The sequence below is a fragment of the Sceloporus occidentalis genome, unplaced genomic scaffold (assembly GCF_023333645.1).
Source record: "Sceloporus occidentalis isolate IW3139 unplaced genomic scaffold, rSceOcc1.0.p SCAF_12, whole genome shotgun sequence".
Lineage (NCBI taxonomy): Eukaryota > Metazoa > Chordata > Lepidosauria > Squamata > Phrynosomatidae > Sceloporus > Sceloporus occidentalis.
In genome coordinates, this window is record NW_028316992.1 from 14,804,792 (window position 1) to 14,817,332 (window position 12,541).

A 12,541-nucleotide genomic window follows, 5' to 3' on the forward strand; every position below is an offset into this window, starting at 1 on the left:
ATCAAACATGGGAATGGGCTGCAGAAGAAAAGGTTGGTGCTTATAAAACCATGCATGCACTCAACCCTTGGATTCCAGTTCTTGCCTATAACTATTCTGAATCTATTCAAGCAGAATACTTTCACATCCATAATCGCATGGTGTACTCTGTGTATTCACTCAGAATTAAGGCCTAATGTTTCCAGTAGAGAATTTAACACACTTCTAAATTGTGTCATGTTTCAGCGAGAAGAGGTTCCAGATGACTACTATAAGCATGACCCTGATCACAAGCACATCTATCGCTTTGTACGTACCCTTTTTAGTGCAGCACAGCTGACGGCCGAATGTGCAATAGTGACACTGGTAAGGCTTGCTTCATTACTGCCACCTTGTGTTTAATTTTGAAAATGAAGTCTTACATTATCCATACTTCTTTTGCTAGGTTTAGCAGATAGCATCTACTTGATGATTATTTGGCTAATGTTAATAAAGTTCAGGTTCCACACGGAACACTAAGAATATTTCTGGTGCATCATTTTACCTTATATCAAACAGACCCTTTATATAGAAAATGCATTTTTGTTACAGCAGTTTCACTGAAGCTTGCAATGAAGTTTCCTGTTCAGCAAGTGTAATGCAAATCCATTTCTATAACTTACTATGATATTACAATTTTCTTCTTCTACAGAAGTGGAAGAGAAATATATTAGGTAATAATAATAATAATAATAATAATAATAATGCTTTATTTTTACCCCACTTCTCTGTCAGAAAGACAATAGGAAGAAGATTGCATCTTCTGATATCAGAACAGTTGTGCATAAAAGGCTATGCCTTGTAACTAGTAACATTTATTATTAATGGGAGTTAGGGTCCTCTTATAATCAAAAGTGATGTATAAACTAGCATGATCAGGAATTGGAAATCATGTTCACAGTACTCTTCTGTAATATCAACATGCATGTCTAGTTTTGAAAGTTTCCCAAGTATTATGTTTATTCCAGTAGAAGCAACAGAGTCTTAAGTGACATTTATGACATAAATTTTTGAGGACTGGAGTTCACTTCCTATGTCCTTCCTGGGCATTGCCATAAGAATTCATATAAAACAGTTCCATAAAGATAAGCTTGTTCCATCCTCAATGTCACACCCTGTCAAATACATAAATAGGGATATCATATCACTTCTTAACCTTCTCTTTTCCAGGCTAAACATCCCCAACTCCCTAAGTCTCTTCTCTTAGGGCTTCATGGGTTCCAGAGCAGTCACCACCCCAGTTGCCCTCTCACTCCTTAGGAGAAATACTATTTGAAACATAAAAAAGTATTGCCACTAGTTGGCAATGTTTGACCAGAAAAGGGAGTAGAATTGTACTACAAGCAAAAGGTGACGGAGCATACAGAATTCTTCAGAATTCCTCTGAAACTGCTTGTCACACAAATTGTATGCTTGTCTAAAAATAAGCCTTTGGTTTAGTTTGAGATTCAGAACCTCACCGCATACTTGATATTAAAGTTGAAAACACAGCTAAATATATTACTGCAGTGTGTAGAGGAGGATGATTGAGATGCTTTTCAATTAATGGGCTTAATTGAAAGTGTAGAAAATCTAAAGATAAATGGATCCCGGTGTTAAACTTGCACAGCTAAAATTTACTCTTACGTTTTGTTACAAAAGTCCCATTTATCTCAGTGGGACAATGTTATTACATCCTAGGTAGAGACACCTTGCTTTTCTGTAGAACAAGCATCCATATTCTGTCAAGGAGTTCAGTGGAGCTTGAATTTGAAATGAATGTCTCACTCCCTGTTTCTTTCTTTCTCTCTCACACATATTCTCGTTCTCATTCTCTCTCACACACACATGCACGAAGGTAGGAGACTCACTAATAACGTTTGCATTAACAGCTTGGTTATATTAAGTAGTGTTTAGTTCAGTTTGCAACACCCAGTCTTCAAAGATCATGTTCAGTCTGTTTCAAAACAAAAATATTTCTGATGGCTATAGAAAAATTATACTGAACAATATTTGATGGAAGTATCCTCTCTCTGCATTATTTAGATAAAATGTGAGTTATGAAGATCTGAAAGCAGGCTCTTTTTTCTCCTCAGGTTTACTTGGAAAGACTTTTAACCTATGCAGAGATTGACATCTGCCCAAGTAACTGGAAGAGAATAGTTTTAGGTGCTATACTGCTAGCTTCCAAGGTATGGGATGATCAGGCTGTGTGGAATGTGGATTACTGCCAAATACTGAAGGATATTACAGTTGAAGACATGTAAGTTTCACCTTTTGGTTAAATATGTTCCTCTGTGTCTTACCTGGATTGTATTTGGAAAAAAATCTTTAGTCTCTGTTGTATATTTAATACAATAAAGTCTGTGGTTTTCCATTGATATCTCTTGTCCTCTGAAATCATCCTTTTTAATGCTTGTAACTAATGTTGTGCATTCTTTTTTTTTTTTGCTCATACATATACTCTGGGTGACCTTGGGCAAGTCACTTGATCTCAGCTTCAGGGGAAGGCAATGGCAAACCTCTTCTCAACAAATCTTGCAACCCCCCCCCCCAAAAAAAAAACAACCTCATGAGATGTTTGCCTTGGGGTTGACATAAGGTGGAAACAAACTTGAAGGCGCAGAACAACAGCAACAGTACTTCAGCTGTGAACTTATGCAATGGCCTGCTGGACAAGATCCATCAAATTACCAATCTAGAGAGCTTCAAAAAAGCCATTAAGATGGATCTCTTCCAGCAGGCCTTCCCGGAATAAAATACTCGGCCACGAGTAAGACTTCCTTATTTATCGAACTCTACTCATGGTTATTGTTTGGATTTTAAAATGTTGGTTTTAGTTTTATACTGTTAAATCTTGATTTAAGGGGCGGGGGGTACTACGTATATATGGATATATTTTAGTACGCTGCTTTGATTGCTTGGCAAAAAGCGGGATAAAAATAAAAAAATTACTTATTTTATTAAAACAGGTATGGATGAGAGCCAATGTAGTCAGTTTCAGCAGTGGATGTTAACATTACTGGCATGTATACCAGATCTTCAGCCCTGTGTACTTATCTAGTAAACAACAAACTAGTGGAGCTTGTTGCCCCCTTGCATTCATTCATAAATGTCACACAATTTAAGAAAGCTGTTGTATGTTTGGTTTTTGCCAGTCCCCTTGGCCCTTTCTATGGTAACCTCTTGATAATGTTTTATAAATGTTTTTAGAAGCTCTAAGGTATCCCCAGAACTTCATAAACCCACCTCTACCTCTCTTGGCAAGATTTCCTTAGCTTCCCAATCCCTACCTTTCTCCCTTCTTTCCGTGCCTCAGTCTTGTCTTTAAGAGAGAGTTTGATCCAAACTGGAAGTGAGTTTTGTTTTTAAATATCTGCGGAGGGCAGTAGAGAAAAAAAACAATCACAGCTTTTATTCGTTTTAGTTTAACAGAACTCTTGTTTAAGTATTAAACCAAAAATATGAAGAATTCAGTTTCCTGTTTGTCAACAATTCTAACAGTATAAAATTGCAGTGACCACCTTTATACGTAACATGGGATGGTTGCAGATTTTCAGGCAAGCAGGGGTCTCTCGTAGCTATGCCCCCTTTACCTGTCCACTCCCTTGCTTCTGTTAAAGCAGGTTTTTGGGAGAAGGAACTGTGGGCTGAACATGGCCACCACATTTGGAGAATGTAGGACAAAAAATCACCACAAACTGATAAATCTAAAATAGAATCCACACAGAATTATAACATTTCCAGAAATTTTTAGGCCATGGGGAAGACATTTTTGGGGAAAAAACTTTTGGGGAAAATTGAAAAAAGTGGAATATTAGTACCTTTGCAGATTTAATTTAATTAATTGGAGAGGAATTTAAAATGCATTTTATGAGTGATTTGGTAGAAAATTATTATATTTGATATATTAAAAGTACAGTTTATTCAGAAAATATTTACCAATTTTTAAATTTTACTTTTGAACTATAAGAAATACATGCCAGATGGGGGGAACAATGCCTTGTGAATCATAAGGAATCTCTTCTTTTGCCAGTTTATAAGGTGCAAGAAAAACAAAACAAAATTAATAAAAGCAACAGAAAGCATCGACAAAGAAAACTATTTTATCTCCTATAGTCCTCCATAGCACCATGCAGACATACAGCATTTATTTCTATAAAAAGAAAAAAGGAAAGCAAGACCAGGAATTGCAATGGTGTGGGATATTATCCATAGTCTCCCTTAAAAACTACCTTATCTTTATTTGTCATCCTAAAAGAAAAGATGATTTGATCCATTTTTAAGCCTTTGGGGAAAAATATGGGGGAAAGGAACTTCACTGTCCCTTCTTTTTCCATTCCCCCAAGCCTTCATGTCTCTATAGTCCACCCAGAAAAAGAAAGTCCAGTAAAAAACACCCAGAGAAAGATGTTTTGTTTTTGTTTTGGTTTTTACTGGTTTGGGGCAAAAATCCCCCCCCAAGCCTTTATAGTTGTTGTCTCTTGCAAAAGATTGAGGATTATCCTACAAGAGACCACATCTTCATGGTTCCTAAAGGGTATAATTTCATTTCTGAGTGCAATTCAGAAGGCTGGCGTTTGCCTTTTAAGCCCGTAACATATCTGATGCCTCATAGTATTTGTAGGACTATTTGCTCCCTTATGAACTACTTGTGACTATAGAAGCACTCCTAAGTTTGTTCCCACAGAAGTGAGATGAAAGACTATGGGGACAGGATTTTTGGAGTGGTGGCATCTAGGTTATGGAATGCTTGCCCTGGGAGGGTTTAACAACTGTCAAGAGCATGGACAGAAATCATCTTATTTCAGTTGAATATGAATGTGTGCGTATCTCAATTCAAACAAGAATTCAGTATTTGTGCAGCAGAAAACAAGCGTAGTTTTCACATTAAAGAGGTAAATTTCATTCTTTATTTTTTAGTTTCAAAAATAACACTTTTTATGCATATATAGATCTGCAAAAGACAGCAAGAAACCAAACTGTATATATAGTAATAGTGTAACTGCCAGACCTATATTTGAGCATGATCATGTAATTCAGGAAGAAAATGTTTTTTATAGTCTTGTATAAAATTGTGTCTAAGGCTATATTTTTTTCCTATTGCTTTGACTTACGTTTTTAGTACTTTTACTCTTCAACATTGCCCACACATTTTCATGTTTTAAATATCATTAATTAAAATTAATTTACAACCTGTATTTAAATTAAATTTACAGGACTTACTTTAGAAAAATTAAATCCCATTTTAGCTTAAGCCAGTTATTTAATACAAATATACGATGTTTGCCTTATGAATCTTTAAAATGTATGAAAGGAAAGGAAGAGACTGATTTCAAGAAAGTTAAGCTAAGCTTAACTCGCAGTTTTCTAATGAGAGGTTGTTTTAAAAGTTGTTTTAGTTCTAAATAAAGTGGAGGGGGGAGTAAAACTTTTACTTTTTGGATAAGGTTTTTTTTAAAAATCAAGTAAGAAATTTAGAAAAGGAATAAGTGAAGTTTCCTCTATCTACAGTACTGACTTGAATTAGAGTTTATATCCTTTGAGGATAGTGGGAAGTACACAAAAGGAATAGGCTGTGTATAATTACAGCACTTTAGAAATAAAGTTTAATAAATAATAATAATAAAAATAGGCCAATATGTTGTCCAAAATAAACAGGTCTACACACACACAAAACCATTCTCTATTTAAAAGGGTAGTGACAGTTATTAGTGAATTGTTGTATCTTGAATTTAAAATTATTTCAAGGGTTCTTCCAGTGCAAAAAGGGTTTGAGAGTGCTTTAGGAAAGCAGGATGGAATGTGAAATTTGGATTTTGTTTAGCAAAGGATCTGATTTGTGGTATGTAGAGGGGAGAGGATTCATTACCTGTCCAGCAGAAAAATGCATCCAATTCTCTTTACATTGCACTTCTATTCTGTGACAAGAAATCTGAATCAAGAGGAGACCGTAACACTTGATTTACTAAACCTTTTGCTGTATAAAATACCTGTCTTTAATGAAATGCCAAAAAATAGAGAAGAACTCTTAACCGTACAGATTACAGTGAATATAAAAGAAGGGACATACTGTTCATTCTTGGGCTACGTGTCATAGTAAATAAGGCAACGGAAACACATGGAGCCTTTTTGCTTTTCCAAGGCTTTAAACCCCTATTAATAGACTTGTTAATCTGGCAGCGTATTGTATTTTTATACAATTAAAATGTATTAGCAAGGTCTCCACAAAAAGGGGTAAATGAGTGCATGATCAGCTGATCATCAAAACATTATCTGATTTGCATTTCTATAAGCTTTATGGCCATATGAGCAGGAAATTAATTCTGGCAGTGGTTTTAATGGAACTCCAATCCATCCTGTAGGGGGAAAACACACAAAGCTTCTATTTTCATTGAGACTAGCTGGCTAGATGATGGATTCTTTTTGTTTTCAGGCTCTGCAATTGAACTGTCTTATTTGGTTGTTTTAAAGGAATAGTTTGCTGCCCCTCCCTTATCCAGAAATCTTGACGTAGACCCCTAGTAGGCAATTGTGCAGCTGCCATTTCTAGGAATAAAGCTGTGTTGTCTATGGGATCGATGGCATGGCTTTTGCTTTGCCCAGAATAAATTGGGGAAAATCTTAAAATCCGCTTGAAATTGCACAGTGTGAATACGCAGTCCAGCTTACAGCTTGCATCAAATGTAGACTGGATAGGTAGGGAGTAATGATATGGAATGGCAACGGCAACTATTCTTACTAGGATGTGTGCCAGCCTCAGTTTCTGCCTCTTCCTTTCCTGTTCTTAGTGCTCCTTAACACACACACACAGATCCCTCTTTCCCTGCTGAGCCTTTTACTCCTAGGACATCTACAGGCCTATTTCATTAGACTAAAAAACAGTGGTCCCTTTTTGTGCGATGGCTTGTGTCAGTGAGATATTATGATTGTTTGGTTGACCTAAAAAGCACATGTAGCTTTTGACATTCATGTTTCTGTTTAAACACACTGTGCCATATTCAAGCAATTGAGCTAATTTGGGCTGGAAATGACTTTAATAGGATATGAGCCAACAGGTCCTAATTTCCCTAATACCTTTTAACTTAAAAGGCAGCATAGTGGAAGACTTTCTTTTCTTTTCCCTTCTCTATTTTCAGCTTGGTGGATATTTTTTTGTTGTTTTTGTTTTGAATGCAAATGCTTTTCAACGGATAAAAAAAATATTAAAATTTTAAATAACAAAAAAAAAACCTTGCGCATTACAAATTAAGTTAAATGAAAATCAAAACAGTGTGTTTGACAGCATTTATTGGGATCTGAGAACTTCAGGGCTGTTTCAGGAGGCTGTTACTTTCTGGCCCATCTGAAGAATCAAGGCGCTTGTGGGTTTTTCTGGGCGCTCTCCTTCCCATTTTGAAGAAGAGCTGGACTGAACCGGAGAGCATAGGATGGATTTCGGGTAAAATAACAAGGGAAGCTGCTTTAACAGAATTCCTCCTCCTCCCTTGCCCTGCTAATGTATCCTCTCAGAAGTTTCAGGAGAGAGGACTCCTTCGCCTACTACCTAATGCAGCATGCTTGCTTATTTATTTATTGCTGGAGATGAATCCATGTTGCCTCAAGAGGCTTTTTACTCCAAGATAATAGCAGCCGCTCTTCAGAGATCCATTTGTTGCCGTGGTGATATGCCTACTTCTTTTGTTGGTCCGGCTGTACTTCAACAAAAACCCCTTCCTGTTATCAACCTACTGAAAATGTCTGCAAGTTCTTCAGAGCTAATCAACAGCACACACATCATCCTTTTCATCTGATAACTATGGCACAGGGCCTTGCAAGGATGAGAATGGAGGTTGAATTGTGTACAGCTGTGCTAATGGAACTCTATACAAGGCGTCCAAGTCAGCCAAGTGTGTGCATGACACAACATAACCTTTTCCTCCCCATGTTGGGGGTCCCACAATTTGAATCGTCTTTTGCTTCTAACATGAACACATTAATTTTGTCCTCTTTTCTTTCTATAAAAAAAATACACACACTTTTTTTAATCCCCAAAAGGTGTCCATGAGGTTTGCGTTTGGCTCTTAATAACATTTACGAGGCCCCCGGTTTATTTTCCACTAATGTCTTTTTCTTTTTCTTCCAGGAACGAGATGGAAAGGCACTTCTTGGAGCTGCTGCAGTTCAATATCAATGTTCCTGCCAGTGTTTACGCCAAATACTACTTTGACCTTCGCTCCTTAGCAGATGACAACAACCTGAGCTTTCTACTGGAGCCCCTTAGTAAAGAGCGAGCGCAGAAACTGGAGGTAATGGCCTGAGCCTTGTCCGTTGCTGCTAATCACATTAGTGTGGTTCGCAAAGATTTTTGGTTTGGTTTTATTGAAGGATTTCACCTCTTAGTTACACAAATCCTTCACGTAAGGCTTATTGCTTCTAAAGGGCAAAAAAGATTGTGGAGGAAAGGTTCACGAATAAATCCATGTAGATGTAGACAGGTACAACTTTGGACACTGACAGATATTGACTATTCTGTCAGTCTGCATGTTTCTCACATTATCACTAAGGCTGTTAACTCCGGATAGCTTAGGAGGGAGACCCTGTGGCTGTTCTTGATAGATCAGTCACTTAATAACTTTGGAAAGAAAAGAAAACCTGGTGTACCTACCATCATAACCCCCTCCTGATGCCATAGGTCTCAATCATATGGCAGACCTGTACATCTTGAAAGAGTTTGTTACACCTTGATGGTGCAAGCCTACACCTGTCTACTCAGAAGTGATTTTCATTGAGTTCAGTGAAGGCTTTCAGGTAAGTGGGCACAAGAATTGTAGCCTCAGTAGACTGTGTTTATTTTCGTCAGAGGACATCTTAGTTGAAGACTTCAAAGAGGACACAAGGTCAGCCATTTGTGGACAGCTGCTGAGAGTACTTCTGTCTTACTTAATGGTTCTTGACTTTATGCACTCTCTCCCAGCTGCTTCACATATTATAACAGATTTTAGCATAGGAAGAAATGGATGAACCATCAAGGCTGAAGTGTAGCAGAAGTGCTTTTCCCAGCACTCACGGCAATACACTCGAGAAGGTACACTTTCCTGTTTTAGATATCCTGAGCAATAGGTAAGTCAATAGGGAGAAAATTAGTAGTTCTATTGAGCTGATGTGGCATCTCACACACCTCGTGTTGGCCATACAGCAAAGTATATTAACATCCAAAATCTACAAAACAGTGATACTTTTATTGGGCCAACCAATTCAGTTTTGTCACACTTGGTGTTTCAAGTGAATTTAATATGTCAATCATTATGTATAACATGGTTAATCATTTTCTACAACCTGGATGTGTTCTTCTTGAAACTATAAAGAAGGATTAATATGGTTCTGAAAGGAATGCCAGGGCAGTGTTTCATGCAAGTATCCAGCTCCCTTGGTCCTTCCCTCTGTGGCTGAATGTCTGCTTGATCTCCTGAAGGTGTGATAAGTGCTTGTGTGTTTAGAAGAGCAATGAACATAGCAAGTAGATCTGAACCTAAAAGTTGGTTTGGATATTAAAACCCATCTATATATGTCAAGCCACTGGGAACTCAATTCATAAATATCAAGCAAATTAGGTTGTGTTGGGAAGTGACTATGGAGATTTCTGCTGAAAAGGGGGGGACCAGAAACTGGTTCTTCATAATATGGTGCGATTTATTTATTTTTTTGTAAAACTCATCAGTAAATTTATCAGTAATGCAAAAAGAAAGGCAACTTAACTGCCGCTAATCTTAAAAGCTTCCTGGTTCTGATAATCCTGAAAACATAGATTTGGCTTGAATGTGTTTTATAGGCAATCTCCAGACTCTGTGAAGACAAGTACAAAGATTTGTCAAAAGCTGCTATGAGACGATCGTTCAGTGCTGATAACTTAGTTGGCATTCGCCGATGTAATGCAATCCTCTCTTGAGCAAGATGGAAAGCTGCGACATTGTGGCACCAGCATTCCTATGAATGGGAATACCACCTTCACTCCAAGCTCACAAGTCAGCAGTGATGGTGTCTTCCAGCCAGAGGACAGGGTGAGCAAATCAAGCCAAGGAAGCCCAGAGCCAGAGGAGCATAATTCCATGGGGAGCGGGGGGGAAGATGGGACCTTGTCAAATGGGCACACTCCTTTAAAACTCCAGAGATGCAGGAACTGTTTGGAGATATCTTTTGGTTTCCCTTTTCTCCTCACCCACCCACCCCCTCCAATCCACAGAAGTTTGCTTACTGTGTAGGCCTATAGCTGTGAACTATGTGAGTTTTTTTTTTAATAATGACTAGTTTTAATTTTAGAATTTGAACATTAACACAAGAATAATCACAATGTTTTCCTCCCTCAGTCAACCAGGTCCTGGCTGCAGTTGCCTTTCAGAGTCAGTGTTCACACAGTGTAAAGCCACTCTGGAAATATTGCTGTAGCCCTGACGAGTGACAGGGTCTTCTCCCACCCCACTCCCTGCACCACGCATTTACTAATAAGGCTGTTGGTTGGTACACTGGTGTTCAGTTAGAGGCTGAGCTGCTGAGCAGCAAGTGATGTTCACTGTGTAAACACAGTCTCCCCATTTTGAGGTTGTCAAGGGACTGGAATTGTTTAATGATAGGAGCAGAAAAATGGCATTTGGTGTTCACTGAGATTAAAACAAGTTGGTCAGGGGCCACTTCTTGTCAGCTATGGTGCTTCTCATGTTCTTGTCCTTCTAGGCAAGGCCTGGGAGAAATGCAGTCCATCATACACTCTTCTTCTTTTTGCCTGAAGTTCTGAATAGAGCTACATTGAAAGCTTAGTCTGAACAAATACACTGATTTGACGATGAACAGACAATAAGGCTGCTGTGCTGAACTTTTCTACTATAAACAATGGATATGGAGCATGTTTTGCTTTTGTCCTATGCTTCCAAAAAGTTTTAGGTTCACAATGGGGAAGTCTTTTGATGGTTCTGGACTTCTTGATGAGGGAGGCATGGTAATCTTTAGTTCATATAATTGCCTTTAAAAAGACTCCTTTCCTTAGAAGCTTGGTATTTAATGGCCCTTGCTCTGGAAGTGAACTACTAAAGGTTGGATCTTCCTGTAAAGCTGCTCTTCCAGAGCGGGAATTTAGAATGAATTGATTTTTTTTGCTCCTAAAAGCAGGAAGCATTAGTAGACTACCTGGATTACAGACCTTTACGGCTCCAGGTCAAAATATTCAAATCATTTGTATTTCAAAGCAACCAATGTTTGATGTAGCACAAACTCTTGTGCAGTCTCTCTTATGATCTGGTCCCTTTTGTTATATTTAATACCAAGCCCAACCTGCTTTATGAGTGTACACTAGCACTCAGACTGTTATAGTCTCATGCAGTATTTTAATCTACCAGCCCCAGGCAGGCATTCTACAGCGTCTGTGGCTTCAGGTATTGATCACAATTCAATTTTGAAACAAATGCTACATCTTCAGGTGGCTTTCCTTTCTCATGTTTGTATTAAAAGAGAAGCTAATAATAAACTCTATTTTAATTAAGATTGGGAGTCAGTCATTACTTTCCTTTGTATTTCTCTTTCCCAGGGTGCTTTTTCCAACTGGATTAAAAGTGTAGCATGGACTATGAAATGGCCAGTGTGCAGCAAGCATTGTTTCTATATACTTTGTACAAAGATAATAAGAATGTAGAACAGCCACAGCACAAAATAATAAATCCGGTACAAAAATTTAGCACAAAACTGGATCTACGTATATTTTCACAAGACCTAAAAAGCCTGGACAAACAAAATCATATTCACCTGGCTCCACGGAAACTTGAAACTCACCTCCAGGTTAGCCATTCTACCGAGAGTGCAGGTATTGCCACTAAAAAGTCCCTATACCTGGTCAGCACCTACCTTTCTTTTGAAGGCAGGAAGGGAAGGGTCTCTACGAATTACTGTAGTATTTTCATGCTGGTTCTTAATTTGCTACTTGACCATATATGGATAGTCAGGAAAAAAGTTAACTCTGTCACCTAGAAGACTTGTACTTTGGAAGTGTATGTGAACTTCACTTTTTAAAATCCCATTGAATTTTACCTAGTTTACTGGGAATTAATTTCACAAATCCTTTACTATGTATGGCTATACAGTGTGATTCCAGGATCTCTAATGTTTCCCACTTAGCATTTTAATTGATTTATTATTAATTATTATTATTATACACACCACAACTAGATTTTGTTCATCAGAACATATGAAGGCTTTTCAGGGCTTCTTCAAGATTCAGATAATACACGTGGATGCCTTTGGTGCCAGTGGAAGCATACCATATTCAGTGAACATACAGGACATTGGACTTCAGTGACATCTTCTGCAGAAGGAACTGGTTCAGTGTGTTGGCAAGCAAAACTAAAGTCAGCAAGAAATGGAGGTTGGAGAGAAAGTCACTCCTCCAAAAAATGTTCAGTTCCTTTGGCTCAAGTCCAATTTTTACACCAAAACAGACTGCATAGGGAAACCTGGTGGCGCAGTGATTAAATGCTGACACTGCAACCTCTCACAGCTACAAGGTTGTGAGTTCGATCCT

The 12,541-nt window shown here is 38.0% G+C and overlaps 1 protein-coding gene across 1 annotated transcript in view; it reads left to right on the forward strand.

Moving 5' to 3' along the window:
* Positions 1-11,509, forward strand: part of LOC149305321 (cyclin-Y-like protein 1-B) — a 36,366-nt gene extending 24,857 nt beyond the window's left edge. The window contains exons 7-10 of the mRNA XM_089477715.1: positions 226-345; positions 2,094-2,260; positions 8,123-8,285; positions 9,809-11,509. Of these exons, the coding sequence (XP_089333841.1) occupies positions 226-345; positions 2,094-2,260; positions 8,123-8,285; positions 9,809-9,925 (567 nt within the window). The 3' untranslated portion in view covers positions 9,926-11,509. The remainder of the gene's footprint in view (positions 1-225; positions 346-2,093; positions 2,261-8,122; positions 8,286-9,808) is intronic.
* The last annotated feature ends 1,032 nt before the right edge of the window (positions 11,510-12,541 follow it).